Source organism: Acanthaster planci, linkage group LG11 (genome assembly GCF_054643075.1).
Source record: "Acanthaster planci isolate LZ-2023a linkage group LG11, COTS_SCS, whole genome shotgun sequence".
Taxonomy (NCBI): Eukaryota; Metazoa; Echinodermata; class Asteroidea; order Valvatida; family Acanthasteridae; genus Acanthaster; species Acanthaster planci.
This window is the reverse complement of record NC_141787.1, coordinates 6554056-6579256: the sequence shown is the minus strand read 5'-3', so window position 1 is coordinate 6579256 and position 25201 is coordinate 6554056. Positions and strand designations below refer to the sequence as shown.

General features: G+C 49.2%; 1 protein-coding gene, 1 long non-coding RNA gene and 2 pseudogenes across 3 annotated transcripts in view; 3 read left to right on the top strand and 1 right to left on the bottom strand.

The window, feature by feature from the left end:
* Positions 1–7262: 7262 nt before the first annotated feature.
* Positions 7263–7403, top strand: LOC147797292 (5.8S ribosomal RNA; annotated as a pseudogene).
* Positions 7404–8034: 631 nt separating this feature from the next.
* On the top strand, positions 8035–10839 carry LOC147797291 (large subunit ribosomal RNA; annotated as a pseudogene).
* Positions 10840–13246: 2407 nt separating this feature from the next.
* LOC110988131 (uncharacterized) lies at positions 13247–16289 on the top strand. The gene is made up of 3 exons (XR_002599374.2): positions 13247–13380; positions 13817–13934; positions 14822–16289. It is a non-coding gene; the product is annotated as an uncharacterized LOC110988131 (long non-coding RNA).
* LOC110988139 (uncharacterized) overlaps positions 16282–25201 on the bottom strand; it is a 41984-nt gene continuing 33064 nt past the window's right edge. For both annotated transcript variants that reach the window (XM_087143343.1, XM_087143344.1), the window contains 15 exons: positions 25009–25173; positions 24455–24571; positions 23916–24176; positions 23224–23373; positions 22403–22584; positions 21967–22147; positions 21441–21590; positions 21023–21118; positions 20554–20694; positions 20252–20361; positions 19608–19827; positions 19268–19352; positions 18487–18548; positions 17838–18073; positions 16282–17265 (listed from right to left, as the gene is read on the bottom strand). In XM_087143343.1, the coding sequence (XP_086999469.1) occupies positions 17859–18073; positions 18487–18548; positions 19268–19352; positions 19608–19827; positions 20252–20361; positions 20554–20694; positions 21023–21118; positions 21441–21590; positions 21967–22147; positions 22403–22584; positions 23224–23373; positions 23916–24176; positions 24455–24571; positions 25009–25173 (2135 nt within the window). In that variant the 3' untranslated portion in view covers positions 16282–17265; positions 17838–17858. The remainder of the gene's footprint in view (positions 17266–17837; positions 18074–18486; positions 18549–19267; positions 19353–19607; positions 19828–20251; positions 20362–20553; positions 20695–21022; positions 21119–21440; positions 21591–21966; positions 22148–22402; positions 22585–23223; positions 23374–23915; positions 24177–24454; positions 24572–25008; positions 25174–25201) is intronic.

Sequence of the window (25201 nt, the reverse complement as noted above, 5' to 3'; positions counted from 1 at the left end):
AAACACACACACAGCTTTACATACAAAGTGTGGACTTTCCTTTGTTCTGTGGTAGGGAAACTTGAGGAAAATGCTCCTTTTTCTCTAACTAGGATAACTCTTTCGAGCTCATTTTTGATGGTGATTCCCTGGACTGTTCCACTTCATTTTGCCACTGATAACCTTGACCCGAAAATGCCTTTGAAAATGCCTTTCAGAGAGGGGGGAACATTGTGTGGACGTGTGCGAGTTCACACTACGCCATTGCACCCTACATTATGTGGACTTCTTTTGTGCATAGGTCCACACTATGTATGGCACACCTGCAACTGGGGACCCCCTATTGTTCCTCTTTTGTTTGCACTTCAACTTTTTTAGAAGACCAACCATATGTTTTGTACACAGCTGTCAATTAGGAACCCTCTGTCATTCGGGGACCTTAATGTCCTCTATTGTTCTGGGTCCCCAATTGAATGCAGAAACAAACTCGCATATACTGTACATGAAGTGTACTTGCATAACGAAAGTGTACAAAACGATTACATGCACCATGCGATTATGAAACCAACGTGAATGCATGGCGAGTGAGAAACGATAAAACTTACTCGGAGTCGCTCGCGTTTTGCAAAAGCACCCTTCCTCTTCTCTTCCAGTACCGGCTCACTTTTCTTGCTTATTAGAAATATTGTGGGTACAACATCGGGACGAAGCATTGCCTTGAACTTAATCCCAAACTGATGTTGTTGATCGTTGGCGCTTCGATCAAAACAAGAAGGCTCGAAGTGTGCGGAGCAGATCACTGAGTGCTCGTTTGGTTCGACCACTTGGCTCGGGTCAGCTTCACTTTTGCCGTCCAATTTCGTCGAAATATTGGGTCAGATGGAAAACGATGCAGACTAAAACCATCTTTGATAGTGTTGCTGCAACCAGCAACAATACAGGTCGGTTGCATTCTAAACAACTACGTCATTTTCGTAAAGGAGTGCGGCAAAATTCTCACGAAACTTTACAAGAAGTGTGTGTGACGCTGCCGATCAAGCTGCCACGTATAACCCGGAAAGTATGCCGATCTCCGGAGTTTACGTCACACATTCTTATGTTAATGAGGAGATAGGCGGGGCGTGTTGGTCACCCCTCAAACAGGTTTTTATTTTTTTTATTTATATCAAGGCGGTGCAACCAAGGTAAAATGAGCAAAAAATTGTTCAGGTAGAAACACTTTATCGATTGAGATAATAAAAAAAACACATTAGATAGACCCTTTAAAGCCGTGCATTTCCAACACAATCGAGCGCCAAGCTCAGGGCGGTTCCCCGGGCGAACCCGACTCTAGGGCGGTGGCGCGGTTGCTGCGACGCGGTGAATTGCCATTCTCGGAAAACTTGGACCGAGAGGTTCGGATGTCCAGTGTTCCATGTGGCCGAGCGGGCCAGGGGTCTCCAGCCTGCCGTCCATCGGCTCGCTGGCCCACCCAAGGCCTCTTAGAGGGCTTTGCCCCGGGACCGGTTGGGCCCAAAACGTGCGTTTTCAATGAAAGTATTTTTGACCTTAACCCCCACTCCCTGGTTTACCTATTTATAGGGGGGAGGGTGGTCTCGAGCTCAGATCCAGCTACCAGAAATCAGTACAACCATATATTGTCCATATAATACGGGCATTCCTACACGGTGGAGCCCAAGGCTCAGGAGCGATCCCCTCTAAGGTCTGGACAAGCCCCGCTCCACAGCGGCTCAACGAAAGTGGCGGCTCGCCGCCCCACCGGGAGGCCCACGGTGCAGTGCGGCCGGTCGACCCCTCATGCCTAGGAGAGCGTCGGTCGGCCCGCCCGGCCTTCCCCCTAGGTGTCCGGAAGGCCGCTCCCGGGCCCCAGTTCGGCCGGACCCCGGGCCGGGAGGTTCTGTGGTGCCTTCAGGAGGGGCTGGATCGAAAAAGAGAGGGGGTAGGGCCCCTCGGAGAGCGGCGGACTCTCCGCTGCCCCCGATCAGCAATATCTGCCACGTCTGGATTGGCCCGGCAGCTTCCACGGAGCGGAGGGATCTCCGCCGGGTCCCGGCAGCAAGGCGCACCGACGTCGCGCGTCGGCGTCCCAGGGCCGGAGAGCCGGCAGCAGCCATCCGCAGCCGGAGCCGCGAGCAACCCTGCAGCACGCCCGCCGAGCAGGCGGCGGGTGGCGCCCTGCGTCGCGGTGAATCGCAGCTCTGGCAGCGGCCGGCAGGATCCCCGACCGGGGACCTCCCAGACGGAGGGAGCTCAGCCCGGCCAGCCTCCCGGCAGGTTTGGGCACCCCCTCCGGGATCGAGGCGAGAGGAGGCCGGCAAACCGGGTCGGCGGGCGGCATTCCAGCGGCCGCCCACGTGCCTGGGGAAGGAGAGGAAGTGCCTCCCCGGCCGGGCCGGAGAGGGCGAGGGACTGGAGGCCGGGCGGCGAGCGAGAGCAGAGAGGCGCAGGACTCCGGTGCCGCGGTCCGGCAGTCCGGAGGGCCCGAGGTGGCGGGCCCCGGCCCTGACGGGCTACCTGGTCGATCCTCTAAAAGATTAAGCCATGCATGTCTAACTAAAAGCTTTATCAAGTGAAACCTGCTGATGGCTCATTAAATCAGTTATGGTTCCCGGACCGGCGTGGGGCCCGCCTCGTGGACATTCCTGGCTGCGTGGCCGCCTCGCTGCGGTCGCTTCAGCCGGAGCCCAACAGCCGGCTCAGAACGGGTACGGACCAGGGGAATCCGACTGTATAATTAAAACAGATCATCGCAACGTCCGCAGCCGGGGCGCTGACGCGATGTGATTTCTGCCCAGTGCTCTGAATGTCAAAGTGAAGAAATTCAGCGAAGCGCGGGTAAACGGCGGGAGTAACTATGACTCTCTTGAGGTAGCCAAATGCCTCATCTAATTAGTGACGCGCATGAATGGATTAACGAGATTCCCACTGTCTACTATCTAGCGAAACCACAGCCAAGGGAACGGGCTTGGCAGAATCAGCGGGGAAAGAAGACCCTGTTGAGCTTGACTTTAGTCTGACCTTGTGAAGAGACACGGGGGGGGGTGTAGGATAGGTGGGAGCGCCCCGGCCCGACGGTGAAATACCACTACTCTTGTCATTTCTTTACTTAGCCGGTGAGGCGGGAAGCGGGCCCCGCGCGGACCCAGTCTTCTGGCGCTACACAGCCGGCCGCCACCCGCTCCGGCGACAGCTTCAGGCGGGGAATTTGACTGGGGCGGTACATCTGTCAAAGGGTAATGCAGGTGTTCTAAGGCGAGCTCAGCAAGGACGGAAACCTCGCGCGGAGCAAAAGGGCAAAAGCTCGTTTGATTTTGATTTTCAGTATGAATACGGACCATCAAAGCGTGGCCTATCGATTCTATTACACCGTCGTGAGACATAGTTTTACCCTACTGATGAGAGGTCGCCGCCACGGCAATACTGCTCAGTAGGAGAGGAACCGCAGATTCGGACCCCTGGTTCAGGCGCTCGGTCGAGAGGCCGGTGGTGCGAGGCCACCACCCGAGAGATTACGGCTGAACGCCTCTAAGTCGAAATCTCTGCCGGTGCGCGGCAACGCCGCCGGCGTCCTGCCCAAGGGTGGCCTGCGTCAGCGCCCACCCGCTCTTGACTTGGGGGGCCGGGAGCTCCGGTGGAAGCCGAGCCGCCGTCTCAAGAGGGACGCCAGATCACCCACAGACGACTTGGGTATGGATCGGGGTGTTGTGACCAGTAGAGCAGCCGCTTCGCTGCGATCTGCCGAAACTAAACCTTTCGACCCGAGGGATTTGCCCGCGCCGCAGACGGGCCGATCCTGGCGGGCCGGGTCGGCGGACGGGCGGCTGCGGCGGGAGGAGGCTGCCGGGAGAGAGGCGGCGCCACTTGTGTGGCGGCAGCGAGGCGGGGGCGGCGGGGCGGGTTGTGGAGGGCCGGCCGGCCTGCGGCCTTCTGGCGGGCCGGACCCGAAGAGGAGGAGGAGACCGGGAGGACCGGTGGCGGAGAAGGAGCGGGCGCAGCCGGAGGAGGCCCGCCGGGACTGACGGCGGATTGAACCGGCGCTCGCCCGGCGGCCCGGGATGAGCTGCTGGGACGCGAGTCTGAGGGGGCCGACCCAAACAGACTTGAAATCCAGGGTTGGCAGTGTACCCCGCAGGAGGGCTCTGGGGGAGTAGTGCCGGGGTGGTGAGTTGCCAAGTCGGTCTTAATGCCCTCGTGCGACGGGCTGTCGGGCGTCGCACCGGGGCCTCCGGCCCGGGGGCAGAGTCTCGCAGCGGGCGGCGCAGGTCCCGCCGTGGGTGCCAGACGGGCGGCGTTGCGTGGGCGCCCGCTGAAGATTTCTTCCTCGGACTTCGTGGTCCACGAAAGGTCAGATCTCCGGTTTCGACCCGACTCGGGTGCAAAAACCGACTCGTCCCCACCTGCGAACGCGTCGGCGAGGCACCCCGGCTCTCGAGAGCGTCTCTCGAAATCAATACAGCCTTATATTGTCAATACAATACGGCCATTCCAACACAGTGGAGCCCAAGGCTCCGGAGCGATTCCCCCTGGGGTCTGGACAAGCCCAGCTCCGGAGCGGTGGGGACTGGTGGTGCAGCGCGGCGAATTGCCGTCCCGGGGAAAGAAAAACCCACCGCAGCCGCACACCGTCCTCCTAAAGCCGTGCATTTCCGACACGCTTCCCCGGGCGAAAACGGCTCCATGCCGGCGGGGCGGATGATGCGGCACGGTGAATCGCCTTCATCGGAAAACTTGGTCCGAGAGGTCCGGATGTCCGGGGTTGCCCCGCGGAAAGCGGGCCGGGCGCCTCCGGCCTGCCGTCCATCGGCTCGCTGGCCCACCCAAGGCCTCTTAGAGGGCTTTGCCCCGGGACCAGTTGGGCCCAAAACGTGCGTATTTCAATGAGAGCATTTTGGACCTTAACCCCCACTCCCTGGTTTGCCTATTTATAGGGGGAGGGTGGTCTCGAGCTCAGCTCCAGCTGCCAGAAATCAGTACAGCCATATATTTTCCATACAATACGGCTATTCCTACAAGGTCGAGCCCAAGCTTCGGGAGCGATTTCCCTTGGGGTCTGACAAGCCCGCTCCACAGCGACTCAACGAAAGTGGCGGCTCGCCGCCCCGCCGGGAGGCCCTCTGGGCGCTCCGTCAACGGCGTTTTTCGGTGCGGCCGGCCGACCCTTCATGTCCAGAAGAGTGTCGGCTGGCCCGCCCGACCTAACCTAGAGGTGTCGGAAAGGCCGCTCCCGGGCCGCGGCTGGCCCTGCCGGAGAGCCCAGGGACGGGAGGTGCGGAAAAAGTGGCTCTCTGCTGCCCCCGAGCAGCAATATCTGCGACGTCCAGATTGGCCCTGCAACTTCTGCACAGCGGAGGGACCGGCCCACCCTGTGGCGGGCCCTACCTAACTCCTAACTTGGTCCTGGCAGCCCAAGGCGCACTGACGTCGGGCGGCGGCGTCCCAGGCCCGGAGAGCTGGCAGCAGCCCCTCCGGGCGGAGCTGCGCGCGACCCCGCGGCACGCCCGCCGAGCAGGCGGCGGGCGGCGCCCCACGGTCGCGCCGAGCCGCAGCCCCGGCGGCAGCAGGCAGGATCCCCGACCGGGGACCTCCCAGACGGAGGGAGCTCAGCCTGGCCAGCCTCCCGGCAGGTCTGGGCGCCCCCTCCGGGATCGAGGCGAGAGGAGGCCGGCGAACCGGGCCGGCGGGCGGCATTCCAACGGCCACCCGCGCGCCCGGGGAAGGAGAGGAAGTGCCGCCCGGGCCGGAAGGGGCGAGGGACCGTCAGCAGGCCGGAGGGAGCGGAGGCCGGGCGGCAAGCGAGAGCATAGAGGTGCAGGACTCTGGCACCGCGGCCCGGCAGCTGCGGCGCGGCCGAGCAGTCCGGAGGGCCCGAGGTGGCGGGCCCCGGTCCCGAGGGGCTACCTGGTAGATCCTGCCAATAGTCAAAGATTGTCTCAAAGATTAAGCCGACACAGCTCAGCCATTACATACAGTCTATTATCTAGAGATTATCTCTCTCATTAACCGGCGGCACGAGCTGCCTATTGTCCGAAACCAAACACCCACGGTTTGTAAGGATTAGTACTCCCAATCCGATAATTGCTTTCGGAGCAGTCGACCCACGGACTGTTGTGTAAGGATTATCTCGCTGCCAGTTTGGCGGTCCATTGTCTAGGGATTATCGCTTCCTACTCCTTGATTCCTTTAGGATTGCCTGGTGGGCCAGTCCGTATACCATCACACATTGTATGACTCATCCACTATTTTGTATTATCAGCAAGGTGACATTGTACCCAAAGTTTTTAACCCACTATGTTCATATTCTCCCTCTACAGTCAAGGTCAATTCGTACCGTATTTCTACCCCTACTCCATTGTTATACCCCTACCCAAGGTCAAATTGTACTCAAGGTTTCACCCTATCCTCATTCATATTTATCATACGTGACCTTTTCATATTTCAAGGTCAAAGTGTACCCAATAGCCCCCCCCCACTACTAAGAGCTTTACCAAGCGAAACTGCCGATGGCTCATTAAATCAGTTCTGACTTCTTAGAGGGACAAGTGGCGTTCAGCCACGCGAGATTGAGCAATAACGGGTCTGTGATGCCTTAGATGTTCGGGGCCGCACGCGCGCTACACTGAAGGGATCAGCAGGTAGCCGCCCTTGGCCGGAAGGTCTGGGCAATCCGTTGAACCTCATTCGTGCTTGGGACAGGGAGTTGCAATTGTCTCCATTGAACGAGGAATTCCCGGTAAGCGCAAGTCATCAGCTCGCTTTGATTACGTCCCTGCCCTTTGTACACACCGCCCGTCGCTACTACCGATTAAATGGTTTAGTGAGATCCTCGGACGGGCCGCGGCGGGGCCCCCCAGCGCCTCGCTCTTGCGCCCGGAAGACGATCGAACTTGATCATTTAGAGGAAATAAAAGTCGTTACAAGGTTTCCGTAGGTGAACCTGCGGAAGGATCATTACCGAGCAGAGAGAGCGTGTCCGGCCGGCCCCTTTCCGTCAGCCGAGGCGGTGAGGGCCGGCCACCGTGCTGTCTTCCCGGTGTAGGCGGGAGTGACCCACGCCGGGGTGCGCTGGAGCCCGCGCCCGGCCTCGAATGGACCGGGGGATCGGTGAGACGCCGTCGGAGCGGCCCCCCTTGGGGAAGGGGGCCACCGCACGAGAGGCGACCGGTCCCCGCTCGGCCCGGCTGGTTTTTTCCGGATTTCTGAAAAGAGCTGGATGCTCCGCTACCGGGCCACCGGCACGGTTATCGAGAGGTGATGGACAGAGCCAACCCCCCCAAACGAAAGACAATTTTTGGCGGTGGATCACTCGGATCGTGCCCCGATGAAGAACGCAGCCAGCTGCGAAAATCAGTGTGAATTGCAGAACGCAGTGATCATCGGCATTTCAAACGCACATGGCGGCCCGGGCTTCGTCCGCCTGAGGGTCGCATTGAGCTTGGCAATCGCCGCGGCCGGGAGGGGCCGCGGCGCGAGAGCGCCGGCCGGCAGCCACGGGGCCCGAGGCCCCCGACAGGACACTTGCTGCAGGTGGCAACAAGGGGAGCGCCAAGACACGGGGAGGTTTCGGCGCGGGTCCCCCGCTCTCCGGGGAGGATGATATGGGAAATCTGCGGGCAGGCGAAGGGGCACCGGCCGGGCGCGGTCTCCGCGCGGAGGGCCGGGTTGCTCCCCGGGGAGTCCGCCGTGGCGTGGCAGGTCGGCGCTGAGTATCCGGCACACCCACGAGCGCCGGTCGTCCCCCCCCGAGCCGAACAAGAAAGGCACGTGCGGCCTTGAGGGAGCGCGCCGGAAGGAGGCCAGGCAGGCAGGGCAGGCAAAGAGAGAAAAAGGGGAGGCCCGGCCCCACCAGCGGGGACCGAGCGCCGCCAGCCCCGTGGCAGATTTCTGAGTGGACCGCCGGAGAGGGAGCGGGCGCCCAGCGCCGAGAGAGAGAGTATAGAGCCCGCGCGGACGGGCCGCGGAGGTGGCCCCCTTCCTGGCAGCCGCCGAGGCGCCGGGCGGGCCCCCGAGAGGCGAGAGAGAGAGAGAGAGAGAGGCCAAGGCCTATTGCAAACCCAGCGACCTCAGGTCGGGCGAGAGGACCCGCTGGATTTAAGCATGTCACTAAGCGGAGGAAAAAGAAACTAACCAGGATTCACTCAGTAGCGGCGAGCGAAGCGGGAAGAGCACAGCGCCGAATCCCCGGGCCCCCAGCGGGCGTAGGGAACTGTGGCGTAGGGAAGTCCGTCCCGGCGGTCGCGGCGGCGCCCAGGTCCTTCTGATCAAGGCCCCCCCCTTCGTCACGTGGCGGGTGTCAGGCCCCTGCGGGCGCCGTCCGGCCGGCGACCAGGGCTTCCGGGATTTGGGTTGTTTTGTAGCGCAGCCCAAAGGCGGGTGGTAAACTCCATCCAAGGCTAAATACCGGCACTAGACCAATAGAGCACAAATACCGTGAGGGAAAGTTGAAAAGCACCCTGAAGAGAGAGTTCAAGATGTACGTGAAGCCGTCGAGAAGCAAACGGGAGGGACGCGCAGATCGGGTCCGGAAGATTCAGCGCGGCCGGCGCGTTGCCCGCCGCGGCCCCGCAACCCCCTAGCAGGGGGGGGGGGCCCAGGAGCGCCTCCGCGCCCGTCCAAGTGCACTTCTCCCGGGTGCGGCGCCCGCAACCGGCTGGGCATCCGGGCCGGCATAGGCCAGCCGGTTGGGGTTCCTCCGGCCACGCCGGTCCCCCGACGGGGGGAGGGTCGGAGAACCTAGAGACCGGCCGTGGTCGCACCGGCCGCCCAGCCGAGAAGGGGAAGACGGGCCGCGTCCGCCCGCACGCCGCTGCCTCCTTGCGGCGGCCGCCGGGCTGGGCCTCCCGGCCCGCCGGAGGGCCCTGCCCGCCGCGACCGTCCCCGGTGGCGGCGGGCCGGAGGTCCCCGGCCGGGCCGGTGTCGGCCGAGCCGAGGCGCCCCGGATCCGCTGGCGATTGTTGCGTGCCCTGCCGACCCGTCTTGAAACACGGACCAAGGAGTCTATCGGGCCCGCGAGTCGGGGGGCTGCCAGGCGAAGCCCCGAGGTGAAACGAGAGTGAAGGCCGGCCACCACCGCCCTGCCGCCAGCCCCCCGCGGCTGCGGCGGAGGAAGAGTGGGCACGCTAGGACCCGAAAGATGGTGAACTATGCCCGAGCAGGACCAAGCCAGAGGAAACTCTGCTGGAGGTTTGCAGCGATTCTGACCTGCAAATCGATCGTCCGACTTGGGTTTAGGGGCGAAAGACTAATCGAGCCGTCTAGTAGCTGGTTCCCTCCGAAGTTTCCCTCAGGATAGCTGGCGCCCGGGAGAGAAAGACAGAGCAGTTGCATCCGGTTAGCGAATGATTAGAGGCCTTGGGGCTGAAACGACCTCAACCTATTCTCAACTTTAAATTGGTGCGGGGCCCGACCCGCCGGCTCGGGGCAGGGCCCTCAATGCACGGGCGCCCAGTGGGCCATTCTTGGTAAGCAGGGCTGGCGCTGCGGGATGAACCCAACGCCGGGTTAGGGCGCCGCATTGCGGCCGACTCTCATCAGAGCCCAGAAAAGGCGTTGGTTGATACAGACAGCGGGACGCTGGCCATGGAAGTTGGAATCCGCCAAGGAGTGTGTAACAACTCACCTGGCGAATCAACAAGCCCTGAAAATGGATGGCGCTGAGCGTGCCGCCCACACCCGGCCGTCGGAGCAGAGAGCGATTGGGACCGCCGTCCAAGTGGTACGCCCCGACGAGTAGGAGGGCCGCCGCGGTGTGCGTCGAAGCACCCGCCGCGAGGCCGCGTGGAGCCACCGCGGGCGCACATCTTGGTGGTAGTAGCAAATATTCGAGTGAGATCCTCGAGGGCCAGGTGGCGAAGAAGGGTTCCATGTGAACAGCAGTTATACATGGGTCAGTCGATCCCAAGCAGGGGGAGCCCTCCGTCCGCCGCAGCGGTCCGAGCTGCAAAGCAAGCGAGCCTGCAGACGCCGGCCGGGGCCCCGGGAAGAGGTTTCTTTTCTTGCTAAGGGGCGGGATCCCTGGAATCGGCTTGTCCGGAGCTAGGGGCTGCGGCCCCGTGGAGCGCCGCGTCTCCAGCGGGCTCCGGCCGGCCCTTGAAAATGCGAGGGAGTGCGTGTACCGTCGCCTAGGGTCGCACCCATAACCGCAGCCGGTCTCCAAGGTGAACAGCCTCTGGTCGATAGAACAATGAAGGTAAGGGAATTCGGCAATCTGGATCCGTAACTTCGGGAGAAGGATTGCCTCTGAGGGCTGCGTCGGAGGGCGAGCGGGCGCCGGCCGGCGGAGGTCGGTCAAGCGCGCCGTGTCTGGGTGGCGGCGCTCCCCCCGCCAGACCGCGGGGCCGTCCGTATGCGGGCCCCCCTCCGTCCCCTCCGCCGCCCGCCCCGTCATAGGGGCGTGGCCGGCGGTCGCGCGCGGCGCCCGCGGACCCCGGCGCCGGGCGGGGGACCCCGTCAGGCCGGCGCGCCGGCTCCCGAGCCTCTGGCGCCGCGCGAGCCCGGACCGGCCTGGGACGCGCCTCGTGGACAGTCCTGGCTGCGCAGCCGCCTCGCTGCGGTCGCTTCGGCCGGTGCCCAACAGCCGGCTCAGAACTGGTACGGACAAGGGTAACCCGACTGTCTAATTAAAACAGAGCATCGTGACGTCCGCAGCCGGGGCGCTGACACGATGTGATTTCTGCCCAGTGTTCTGAATGTCAAAGTGAAGAAATTCAGCGAAGCGCGGGTAAACGGCGGGAGTAACTATGACTCTCTTAAGGTAGCCAAATGCCTCGTCATCTAATTAGTTATTAGAGATGAACATCGTGTCCAGCAGAGCGGCCGCTTTGCTGCTATCTGCTGAAACTAAACCTTCGATCCGAGGGATTTGCCCGCGCAGCAGACGGGCCGATCCTGGCGGGCCGGGTCGGACGACTTGCCGCGGAGGAGGCAGAGTCGCACCAGCACCAGGACCAGCGGCGGGCCCGACGGGACTCGGCGGAGGAGCGGACGCAGCCGGAGGAGGACATGCCGGAACTGACGGTGGAGTGAACGAGCGCTTTCCTTGTGGCTGAGGATTGGTTGCTGGGCTGCATGTGTGACGCGGCCGCCCCAAACTGACTTGAAATCCACGGTTAATAGTGTACCCCGCAGGAAGGCTCTCGGGGAGTTGCCAAGTCGGTCTCAATGCAATCGTGCGATCAGCTGTTCGGCACGGATGAACCATGGCTTCCAGCCTGAGGGCGGCATCTCGCAGCGGGCGGCGTCGGTCCCGCCGTGGGTGCCAGACGGGGAGCATTACGTGGGCGCCCGCTGAAGATTTCTTCCTCGTATTTCGTTGACCGCGAAAGGTCGCATCTCAAGTTACGCTTGGACTCGGGCGCAAAACCCGACTCGGCCCCACCCATGAACGCGTCGGTGAGGCACCCTAGCTCGTAAGAGCGTCTCTTACGAATTTCTCCCATTTAAACGAATCCGTGTTAGACCTCTCTGACTCGGAAAGAAAACGTCCATTCTGAAATAACAGCTTTCCTTTGGACAATTTTATTGCCCCCTTGTGATGATAAACCAGTAGTCCTATGCTTTTGACCGCTGGTAAAGGTACCAGTCCTTGGTACAAAGTGAATGATAGATTTGTGTCATCCGTCGCTGGTTGTGGTCATTCATCGCTGGATTGATCACTGGCTTGATGCTGCGTAGTGATATGAAAATGAAAAAATAACAATTTAGAGTTCATTGTCACGTACATTTAAAATCTATATGAAATGTTTGGTGCACGTATAAAAAGCAATTTATAACAAAATAACAATCATTTGCAAACTGAATATCAATGAGATAATGTGTCATCAGTTAAAATGAAATATTCTGGGGCCTTTTTTTCCTTTCATGATGGAGTCTCCAAGAGTAAATTGGCTGCCATATAAGGGCAAGGTTAAGGTGATTTCCTCATCTTCATCATCCATCATTTTACAGTCTTGGTGCAGTTCTCAAAATGTTCAGTTTCTAAAGAAGGCAAATTGACAAGAAAATTCTCAGTTGGAAGTCGCGTCCAGGCATTCGATGAGTTGGGAAGATGGTGTGCAGCTAGAGTAGTCAAAGATGACAAATGGTCATACCTAGTGAGTTTTATTGGATATACTAGGCGTGATGAACGTTCCGTAAGACATCCAGTACCTCCCTATGAAGAGCATCATCAGAGACATAAGTAACATGCTCATGTTCCATTTTAACATTCAGTTGTTGGCCTACCGGTATATCCGAAAGAAATATAATTTAAAAATTAATATGTTATTCCAAAAGATATCGGTACTTGTACAAAGAATTTATGAATAAATAACAAATTAGTTATTTTCTTTTAAATGCACTGTACATGTTTCTGAAAGAAAAACCCAATTAGGAAGGATTAGCAAATCGGAATATTTGCGGCAGGCAAGTTTTCTGTGGTACATGTAAAAAATATGTTACCTGTTGATGTAATGAAACGCCAAAAAATCCTAGAAAGATATTTGAAAAGTCGTCCCGTCTTTATAAATCACAGATTTCTACCTTTGAATATTTTACAGTTTACCACCGGTGAGCATAACAGCCAAAAAATATCATATATCTTTGTTACAGAAAACTGCAGGCAAGCCACAAAAAAATCACGAAAAAGAATCAAGTGTCAAAGGAAGCAGTAAAGTTTTTGAGAGAGTGTCAGCAAAGCGACCAGGTTGAAACAAGTGATGGACACAAATAGTGGATCCCTTCAAAAGGATCTTTGTCCTGCAAGATGGAACTGCAGTAAACCTCGAAAACATTTCATTTCCAGGTGACGATTACTCAGATAAATGTTTTAGGGTTTCCTACATACATCTTGGTCATGCATTTTTTAAACTTCTTATTCCTAAAAAATCCTGGAAAGTCATGAAATGTAGTTTTCCAGGAAATGTAGTTTTCTGTGGAAACCCAGTTATCACAACTGGAGAACCATTTAATAACCAGTTGACTCTAGTGTTAGATTTAATTTAATTATTTTGATATGTTTTATGTTATCTTTATACTAGTTAATGAAATCTGTCTGGACTCTATACAATAAAACATGCCATAATCAGGAGGGATCACAGAAACATTTTTATAAATCCCGAATTTTGGACTGGTAATTTCCAGTTCGGGTTATTTCTTTCACAAAAAGCCTACAATTGCTGGCCTATTTGGAAAGACAATGAGAGTTGGGCGAACAGTTTACTATTTTGGATATATCTTTGGGAAAAGGCGAATAAAAACAAATCGTGGGTAAAACCCATTGTAGTGGCCAAACTCATTTTTGATTTCTAACCGATTGAGGGCGCTGTAAGCGGGGACCATAAAAACAGCACTGAAAGCAAGATGGATCCATCACGTTTTGCATCTTACAGATTTTGATTCGTACATCCTGCCGAAGTTTATTAAACGGTTAGAGCTCACTATTCTCAGGATTCTCATATTAAATTAAAGAATTTGATTAAGTAATTACTGAGTTATTTATAGTCTTGTATAAGCCGAAACTCACTCATTTAGGCCATGCTGTTACATCGGTGGAATACTTTATTGTAAATGGTAAATGATACAGATACACATGGGGGCCTACATATTGGAGCTATAGTCAAAGTTATGGGGTTTTGTATTGTCTAACTTAAATATTGGGCATCATACTCTTTTAGGGGAACTTAGATACATGTATTGGTGTCACTTAGATACACCTAAGTGCAAGTAATAATTGAGGTCGAAGTAAACATTGGGTGCATGTATATTTACATGTTCAAAGTGGGCACACATACATGCATTATTATCACCTGGACGTGGGATGTACCGTACTCTTAATTTATGTTTTATTTTAATCTTATTTTAGTCAATCTGTTCCTGTGCCTCTTCCTGTGTCTGTGCATCAAGCTGTATACATGAACAAGAAGAGAAGCATTAAGCATCTGGATCTGAAGTGCACACTATACATGTACAGCATTGCGTGTGTATCCTTTGGCAGATTCATGCTCAAATAAAGCAAGCCGCCTTAGCGCACAATTACGCCCCTTTAGGTGCGGACAAGAAACGGTAGCATAAAATACGAAGCAGCTGGGAAAACGGATCTCGAATTCTTTAATGGATTTCTCTCACTACTGCAGATGTTGATATGAACTTAAATGTATAGAGGAACGTGTGCCCTTTCCCATGACATAAAGATTGCCCGATTTGGAAAATTCTAAGAATTTGGGAAAAGTTCCATTATATGGACGCTTGTAATTATTCCGTCCAGTGTCCCATTAACAGTCAGAAAGCAAAAACATGTCCAAAAAAATTCCATTGAAGGGGACGGAAAAACCAATTCGTTACTTAGAAAACACTTGAACGTTTTCAGACCAGTCTCGTAGGGTTTGCAGCTTTGTACACACGGTGTCAAGTGGCGTCCACATATGTAACACTTTCCAATATGGAGAATATGAAGTGGATAGGTGAACTTGTGGTGTTTCAGATGACCCCTCAATTGCAAGATGTGGATATTTTCAGATATTTTCATTCTCCCATATAGTGAGTCAGTTTTGCGCGGGAAGAAGCTGGATAAGGTGTGAAGACAAGCCAAAATCGCACTGACTAATGAAGCAATGGGACCTCAATCCCCGCCTTCTATCGGAGATGTTTCCCTAATTACAGCATGTATGGAGATGAAACATACATTCATTGATAAAGATCGTGCGCCCTTTCAGATGGCATCATGATTGCCATATTTGGACGACTTTTATTATAGGGAGCTATCTTTGCACAGGAAGGGCCTCAAAAATTGTGGACAATGACGGAAACACACAGAAAAACGAAGCATTTGAACGAGAAATGTTACTTTCTTTCATGATTATTTTCCCAGCTACAGGAGATATGGAGATGAAACTTACATCACTGGATTTTGTCCTTGCAGATGACACCCAACTGCCAGATGTGGACAATTTTCAGATACCGTGAGGTCAATCAATAGCATTCCTTGAAGCTGGTATATTTCCGCTACTCACCGTTACATATGAATCTATTTGGCTTACCGATGTAATGAGGAAGGTGTGTGCACCTTCCACCCTGCTGAGTGTGCCGACTGTGTATGTTTCTGTGTGTGCCTTGATATGCATGCATCGTACATCGGGATTAAAAATACAAATAGCTGTGCACGCAGCCGAAGAGTTGCATGATTAAGGCTTGGGGCCTGGAGTACAGCGTTTATGCACATAGACTAGGTTTAAATAGCTAACCAGCGCTGGACAATGAACTTTGTCTAACGCCTCGAAACATAAAACAAAAGTTTTTGTTTTCTTGTACAATGGAAACTAGTCCAGTCCTAGACATGTTTCAGACATACAAATGACAAAAATGTTGAGTTTCCTTAATATGAAAGGACGAGGACGTAAATCTCCTCAACGTAACCAGGGACCATTTACACAGGGATTCAGTTCATACCTGATTTAATGCGTGTTACGGCCAGCAAAGTGTCAAAGGAGAATTATATTAACTTCACACTGGATAACACATCCAGCCTTAGCAATGCAAGACATTGTCTTCGATGAACAACGGAGTTGATGATGCAGTTTGCGGTTTATGCTGTTTACCAAAAACATACTGATTGTTTTTTGTATGGTCCTCAGCGTATCAGCAGTCTTAGTAATGAACCGACCGTAACCTTTATTTTGGTTTATAAGACTCACGGAGGACGCCATGCTTACTGATATGTGATACCCATGAAAGGTCACATGACATAGCGGGCGCAGTCGGTCTACTGGCAGCATGTAGCTATAGTGCATGACAACAGACTGCAAATTTCTTTCATGGCATTCAACCACAAAGCCTCACGCGAGTTTTATCTTCCTTATTTGATCTTACAGCAGCAGCGCCGTTGAGGGATCATTTTTGAAAATAATCGTTTTATAAAAGAAGTGGTATTTTCACACTGTGAGAGATGTAACTTATTTTTTTCTACTTGTAGAGGGCTAAAATATAATGACTTGTAAACCAGATATTTTGAACTTTTACAATTAACAAATCAAATCATTATGCTTTGATGTTCGATTTGTAGGTCTCATGCTCAGCTTTTTAGCGTCTGCCAAAATTTTACAAAGATTATTGTTGGGAGCCTGCTAAAACGTAAGGCAGCGAGCTCTCTCTGGTGAATCTTAATTTAATTCCTTCTTGCGTTCGGTATATGAAATAAACAACCCGTTTTCAGACTTGACTTTGCTCACAGTTCAAAACATATAACCTTTCACTTGAGGGAGAAAGGAACGGATGAGCACAGAGGACAAGAAAAGAAAGGAAAAAACCAACTGGAAAGAAAAATAAAACATGTAAACAAAAGAAAACAAAACAACACTTTATTGTTAACACTCGCAATTATTGATTTTTTGTTCAGTACGCCTCTGGGCTATTGAGAGGGTGATTCTTAATGGAACATAAACTGAAAAATGGCAGCACCAGTGTATACTCTGTATAGTGCTAAATTTATATCCTTGTGTAGTTAATAGGTACCATTATATGCTTCCAGTCATTGCCACAACCATGTTGATATAAAAAGCCAAGCTAAAAAGAGTAAACAGAGCAAATATAGTTATAGTTTTGACTAATCTGATGTAGAAAGGCGCCATAACGAGGGCACACCACTTCCCTCCTATAGTTGCAGAGCTCGACTATGCAAATACATCTCATACTACGCAAAGCCATATGTCAACGATTTACACTAATTTGCTTCCTCTAATTTACAAAAAGCTGCTAATAGCAATGAGTCAATATATAATTTGCAAATGGTTGAAAAATGTTAAGTGATGAGACTCCGATTTAAATTAAACTGAATAAGAATGAAAGGGCTTTTAATGCGGAACAAAACTAAATCTATGTTCAGGCGAAAACATTCTCCCCCCCCCCAAAAAAAAGATCAATTACGGGACTTGAATGGAGTATATTGTAAAACAGTCAGGAATGCTTCTACACTTTTACGTAAGAGATAAACTTAATTTATTTGAGTTTGTTCGCTAAAAATCTGTCACACAAAATAACGTGAAAGTCAAAGATGCTTTAAAAACACAAATGGTAATGTATAATTATCCGATTGTGTGACACTAATGCCGTAGTATTTACTCTCTTCAAGGATTATAATCATAACTATCAACATTAATACAAAAAAATTCCCAGATAAGCACTGATTATAGTGACATACTGAAATTAAGTTATTGAAATCTGAGTTATCTAATAAGCTTTTTTGTTGCGTAAGAAGCAACTAGAGAAACACCGATGTTGTCACATCATTTCTATTGCCTGATTCTGGTAGTCTTCATTCTGGTACAAGGGAAAAGACAAGTAACACAAAACATTTGACGAAATGAGGTGATTTACTACATCGGGAGGTTTATTGGTTCCGTTTGTTCTTTCTTTCTTGTTTTTATTTCTTTTTCCCTTTGTAATAACCAGTTATATTTTCAAGTGCAGAGGAAAGGAAGTACAATCGATTGCACTTTATGTCCATTCCGTATATTTTTTCAGTTAGTCTAACTGTCTTCCAGTGATGATTGTTGGGTGTTTCTGTTTTGCTTTGTTGGGGAAGTAGAGTTCGGTTGACTTTCCATGACCTTTATCGATGACCTATTTTATCGACGGATCACAAAGTGGACTTTGTTGTTTTCAATACTTCTTGCGGGTGGTTGTCTTTAGTTGCATGGTTACGCAGGGTGGAAGGGGACGTGCCCAAAGGGGGAAGGCAGTGCCCACCCCCTTTTTTGATTTTGAAACATACACTTCCTACGTAAAAGCCATATTCACTCTGTATTTATTTTCCCCTTTAATTAAGAAATTTGCGCATACCTTGTGCCCCTTCAGAAATGCCACCCTTGTTACAATGCTGAATCCCCTACCTTTTGAGTTCAGAGGCCGCATTATTTTGCGTCTTCTTCCACAGGTACCAATTCAAGCTCCACATTGCGATCATTGTTTTCATTGTCTGTTGGTGCCTTTCGACTTTGGATAGTGAAGACAGGTTCAACTTTGTTCTTTTTCCTCAGCGTTATGTAGAAAAGCGCAGCAACCACGACGAGGACGAGTAAAAGTGTGCCTATGATGATCGTCACCAAGGCAACGGTAGACATACCACCTACAAAATTTGAAAGAAATATTCCAGTTACACAGGAATTCTCAACATGGAGTAAGAAATCGAGCAAATGGCAAAATAATGCACTCGCTTTAGTTCAACTCATTTTAGCCTTTCAAGAAACAAAGTCCTTTCCACAATAGATGGCAACCTTAATCTTTTTTTAAATTCAATTATAACATGCATCTTTTCAAACTCTCAACGATAGTGTTGGTTGGACATTAAATTACATATTCATTAAAAATATCGAAATAATCCATTCTACATTTGATGGTTTGAGATGTTTTATGTTCTTGAATCGAGTACTGCCGGCAGACTAATATTGCAATAAGATGTATTCACAATTACGTCATTGCCACCTAGAAAGTTAACAATGAATATTTCATTGCTTGGCAAGGGCTTAACGTTGTACTTGCCTTCGCTTGGTACCGGCTCCATCTCAGTTTCACATCTCTCCCCAGTAAATGTCGCTTGACATCTGGGTAAACAAACAGCATTTCACGATTGAGTTTTCTACTCAACTAATCGATTAATAAAAGGAAGGAAAGATGACGACTGTTCGGCATTCGCTCTAGATCAAAGACATTCAAGCAAGTAAGCAATCTACTAAGTCTTTGTTTATTACCAGCGATACTGACATTTGCTGCAGTTGAGTAAAAGATGCGTATAAGCAATGTTCTGAACAGCTTTCACTAGAGGCTCTCTGAAATCTGAATTCATCTCTCAATTTGATACGTAGGGCTACTGGATAATGCCAAGTCTTTTGTTTTAACTTTGCAGCATTCGAATTTTGGGCAATGTTCACTCCTTCACTGCCAAAACTGTGTTTAGACATAAATTACTGTTTTCCAAACATTTTACAGCCATCTGTTTGTAAAGATGTTTGTGATTAGAGTTGGTTGTAAAGAGTTTGCCACTGGACCTTCATGATTAGGAATTGGACGTCCAAAGTTCAACATGCAAATATGCAAAGTGATGTCAAGATTGTTGTTAATTGTTTTAACAGTTTTTAGTGTTCCAGTTGCCACCCAATGAAGGTGAAAAGAAATATCCTTAATTTATTGTCAATCTTTTGCGATAAATGTACATTTTTAAGATCTGGCAAGACTCCTGTGATGCATGATTTATAATTTAATACTCAGAAGCGACGTAAAATGACATATGGTGATGCTATACGCAATTAATACAAATAATCACCTGCATATAAGCCACGGAGAGAAATGTGGTCTTTCGCAGGTCCCGCCATTAAGGCATTGGTCAGAGGCACAGGCTGTTGACACCACTGCAAATACGAGGAGAAAATACGTTGATAATACCTACTGAGCACATAATCAAGCAGGAAAGTATCAATATAGCCGCCGAGCTCTCTCCCTCTTGGTACCGATGTTACCCATTCCATTTTTGTTCCCAATCTTTCAGTTCCCCAGTATCAATGTTCCTCATATCCTATATTCTCCACGGAATGACCCATTCCATGTTTCAAGAAATACTGGGACTAGGGGACATGGTTTGTTGCGTATACGTTTAAATGCTTTACCTTTGGCACGAACAGAGTCTGGATCGATAGTTATCGTGACATTCCCATCAAAGACGGTTTTACTTCTGGATAGAACGTCCTCCAGATTGGCTGCAGAGGGCACTGTGCTTTCTGGGAACGACACCACCGATGTGACAACCACACTGCCTTCCTCGATCTTTGTCACTTCCGCTGACAGGGCGCTCCATGTGGTTTCGTTTGTTGCAAGCCTATTCATTATCTAACCAAAGCAAAATTCACCTAAAGTTAAGTGATGCGGAAATAGCGTACCTTCACCTCCTTTTTCTTTAGTTACAAGACAAATTCAAAGTGAACAGTTAAACCTTTGGGGGTTTGAGCAGATCGCTAAAGCCGGAATGCCCCTTATGGGGTGTAAATTGCTCATCTGTGGACCGAAATAATGTTTTTACCCAGCTCTGTCTTCGCTTAAACACCTTACAAGGCGCGTGCCACCATATTAATTAAAAGTACTAATATACTCAAAGCATTAGCAACAATCTTCCATCAAATTGGTTACAAAGGCAATCTGTCCCATTTGCTCTAATAACAGTTTGTTGTTGTTCCCCTTGATTCTTTCCTTTGAAGTTATTGAATACGCAACAGCAACAAATGTTTTATGTTGGGTAATTAAAAGCTTCATGTACCGCCCGTTCAAACATCGATGCAGTCCTCTCGAATGCGTTAGACGTTGGAGTCTTGAAGGCCTTCTTGAAATCTAAATTAGCAGTGATAACTACTCCAATTGAAGGGATTTCTGCAAATGAAAAAGTCATTACATTTTTAACTCGTGACCATTTGCAATTATACAGACACCATTTTTTAGCTTGCGGCTATGCAAATGGACGAAAAAACATGTAAGTATAATCCATGTTCCAGTTTTGCATTTAACACGAAGAGCATTAAAAGATATGCATGCAAATTATATGAGGCAATTTAGCCCTCTTACGCTTGCAAGAGCCATTATCCATTTTGACGTATCCCTCAAAGCCGCGGCATTGACACGAGAAGCCCTCTTCGTTCGTATCCGGCAAACATTGCTGCCCAAGCTCTGAACACAGGCTGCTGTTGGACAGACATCGGTTTTCATCTGGGGAATAATGTATCAATGATTTTACTGATAATGGTAAAAAATGACAAACAAAGCACCTTCGAGTTAGATGAAATTATTTCACCACTAATTCTGATTTTTTGGAAGCCGAAAAATATTGAAAAAGCTTCACTGGGGCAGTTGTACTGTCCAATGTCTTTGTCAGGACGGCTAAGTGCTAGCCACGCGCGGTCTGAAGGTGATTTTGCCTACCAATTAAAAAGTTGAACATGCATGTAATTATGAAATAATATTAGGCAATGATATCCAAGTAATTTCAGTTCAATTGTCAAATGGCTATATATATTTCATCCTCAACTCTACTTACCTGCACAGGTTGGTCCAGAATAAGTCCATGGGCAAATACATTCAAGCGCCTCTTCGTCAAATTCCCCTCCATTCAAACAGTTAGACGCTGACAATTCTGATATAAAGAATGAATTCCAAATACTCTTTTGTCAAGAAACGGACAATAGAGTATTTTTATCACACCCAGGGGTTGAGAAAGTAACAGCAAGCCCACTAAGCTATGCAAAAATTAACAAGGATAAAATCCCTGAAATTTATGGACTAAGGTTAGTAAATGTGATGTTCTTTTCGTACACGAGACTTGTAATTATTTGGATTTAAAATAACAGCTGTTCCTAACGCTCTTCTCGCCCTTCTGCTCTCAAAGATTATTTATATTACACTTAAAATAGTTAATCATACTGCTAATTGTAATGCCAATTACATCACTTGCTTACTTAAACAAGTCTTCCCATCTTCGTCCAGAAAGTAACCTGTCCTGCAGCGGCACTTGAATCCCCCCAGAGTGTTCTCACAGATCTGATCACATCCACGCCTACCACTGCTAGGTTGGTCATCTGTACTCATCTCCACACATTCATCAATGTCTTGAAGCAAAATAATCCAGAAAAATTGTTTGTTTTTCATGGCGATGTCACTTTCTACCAAACACTGTTTATTACAACTGGCACCTTGACCTTGAAATATTGTAATTTATTTTCCTAAATATAATTTATGCAAATTCCATCGTTTCAATAGTGAGTCGCAGTACGGTGCACCATTAAGCCTTACCTTTGAGACACCGAATCTGCAAATTTTCATATTAGTATGAAGCATTTAATCTCTTTGTCTTCATTACTTCTGGACTATACCGTACAAACAGAACGGAATGTTTACAGAAAAGCGCCATGATATTTGGGCACTGTCTCTTAAGCGTTCCATTTGATTGTCGTGATGACGTAATCGAGATTGTTGTTTTAATACCTGCGCAGGTCTTTCCATCGCCTTCAAGTCCCTCTGGACAAGGTCCGCACGTGCTGTTTAAAAGTGGTGGCGCCTCATCTTTGCAATCCACGCCCAAAAAGCATGGGTCGTCCGCGCATGCGTCGTAGTCAACCTCACAGAACTCACCGCTCCATCCCGGCTCACATTTGCACAGCAAAACCTGTTAGATAAGTGCAAAGATAAAAATAAAAACAACCGCAAAAAAAGAGGAAACCGAATTGATTGTCAATTGCAGGTAAGAACCCCGTAAAAACAAAGCAGCTATGTACGTGCACAACTAATTACCTTCTCTGTTTCCCCTTTTTGAAACTTTTGGAGATTGGATTGGAGATTACTTTGTAATGGATGTCATAATCATCCCCACATACAGGCTCAAAATTACACCCCTGTACAAACAGACTAAATCTCTACTTACACCAAAGCGGTCTTGAATGAGATTAGTGCCATCAACGTACTGGCCCGAGAGGCAAGTTCCGCCATTTTTGCAATCACACAGACTCACAATCGGCTCAAGTGTAGAATTAGACCTACCATCAGTAGCTAGGAAACCGACTCTGACCTTTGACGTGTCCATGGGTAACCAGGTAAAGACTCCATCTATGAAAAACATCTTACTGTTTAAAAATGATCCAAAATCAAAAATCCTTCAAAAAAAATGAGCCAGGGGTGAAATCCTCAGATGTCGCAGCAGTTTCTCTTTTCTCATGAGCTCCGTCCTTAGGATTTTTAGAGCAATTCTGTGTCAGCATTTTGACATCACTTTTGTAAAATTCAAAGACACTGCTCTTACACAGAATCCCTTTTTTCCTGAGACAGGTCAGCCAAAATTTAATTCTTTTCTGCTACATTGATCAATGCCTGCATGCTCGCACGCGTGTTGCCTCTAGCTTAGGGAAGACCTAAACAACCATAGGTTAAATTGAGTTCATTTTTTCTCATTTTCATGACAAGAAGTCTTTTACATGCACGCCAAGATCCAAAAAAACATCGAGCCTGGCACGTCTGTGTTCCTAAGGGGGCAGAATCCGCCCCCTCCTTGGCCTTGAGACGGGCCAAGATAACTTGACTCTTTGATGGTAAGTCAACCATACAGTTTCCCCTTAGTGTAATCCAAATCCTGCAATAAAAGTAAAGATTTGCAGTAATCACCATTATGCATCATGCAGGCATTTTGAACAACTGCAGTTATGTACAGTGTGGCGTCTTCTCTAAGAAAGACGAGTTTAATTTACAAACCTTCTGTGAGGACTGCGTCCCGGACATCCTCTAATAAACGGAATTCTACATGGTCACCATCAGGATCAGTAGCACTTAATTGCAGCACCAAGGATTCGCCAACAGTGGCATCAATGCTGTCAATCAGTGTCAGCATTGGAGGGTAATTTGCTGAGGAATTACACCAGTAAGATCAACATTTGTTGGATTATAAGCCTACAGATTCCAGATTACGCACTCTTAGAAAAAAAATAAAATGAAAATATAACATTAATTATATTCTAGTAGTTTTTTTTTCTGAAAGAACTAATGAACTGTATAGTCTTTCTTTTCGTCTCCTACCTAGAAGTTAAATCCAGGGGGAAACGGGAACTGAAGAGTTCAATTATTTTTCAGTCATGACCATGCAAATTTCCATGCTAATCCAATATATCCACGATAAAAATTCTAGTCTTTAACAATGGAATTGATTGGTTCCATGGGCAAATATATCTTGATATCTGAAGTTAAGTTCGCATAACTTAAATAAATAGCTCACCTCAGAATCTTATATAAAAGATGTTACCATGACATTAAGGAGACAAACATTGTCTACATCCCAAAGGCTGGCAAGAACACTTAAAATGGTGTTGAAATACAACGTTTATGTTTCAATAGAAACATGGTTGCAAGCGACGCACTGAATGGAAACAATTCCACTTCCCTATTCTTACTTGCTAATTTCAGGTCGTCGGTGTTCTTTTCATTCAATTCCAATGTGGCAACTCCAACAGTTGTGTCATTCAGTACTAACGAATCGTACTGACACTCTTTGTTGTCCCCACAGATTGCAATTATCTTTTGGCTTTGCTCAGCATCAACACTGGCGAGTAGATCGTCTAAGAATTTTGGCCGGAAATCCAAGTCATTCATGTTATCCCAGCTCTCATCGGGCGGCAAGTAGTAGAAGTGCGAATCGTTAATAGAGACACGCCCTGCATGGTGTCAGAGAAATGTTAATTACTGTCACGTTCTTATAAATACTTTGACGAAAATTCTTTGAATGGAATCTGGAGTTTTATAATTGTGTGAATGCCATTCATATGCCTTTTGCAACGCAAGCAACAAGGACACACAAATTTCATAAAAACTTTTAAAAAGTTCGTTCTTCTAATTTCAACAGGTTACCGTTTCGTGGCAAGTGGCGATTTTATAATGTATAAATTCTATTACAACCTAAAAATCCTAGTAACACATAACTGCAGTCGCTTACAGGTTTCACCAAATTCAAAGTAGTCCACTTCAAGCATTTCCCCGTCGGTACCAGTAGGTTGCTGGAATGCTCCGTCACGCCTTAGGACATCGTTAGTACTGTTGCCATCCCAAACACCTGTAAGAGAAGCGTGCAGCATAAAACTGACAAAGATACAAAGCCAACTCCCATAAAAAGGGAAACAAGTTGAGACTATTTTTCATACAAAAAACCTATCTTTTATAGACTTATGTTAAGCCTAAGCTAGGGAACTTTCCCTCCCAAAAAGGGGAGAGAAAAGTAATAAATATTCCAAATACTAAATGGGGAAAAGATAAAATGTGAAAAAAAGGTTTGCATTAAATAGCTCAGAACTGACCTCACTTTCTTGACTCAGATGGCTTATTACCAGCTACCGATAGTTGCTTTGCCCCTCCTTCCCCAAGAAGAGCTTAGCTCTTCCTGATTTAGCCTCTGCATGGTAGTAGGTACTTTTTGTTTTCTTTTTTTTTGGCATGGAAGAAGACAATGAAAATGCTAACAAGTTGTTTTCCCCAACGCAGCTCAATACCTACCAAGTAAGCCCTTTGTTTTTCCTTTGTAATTCTGGCTAAGGTGGACAGTTATGTCAACTAAACTGTTGTTCACACCAACAGAAAATTGGGTATCAGAAGCGAATATTGCCACAACTTTAGGAGGATCATCTTCCTTTTTCACCGTTAAACCGTCGAAAACCAACCCTGAAACAAATTGATCAAATATTATCGT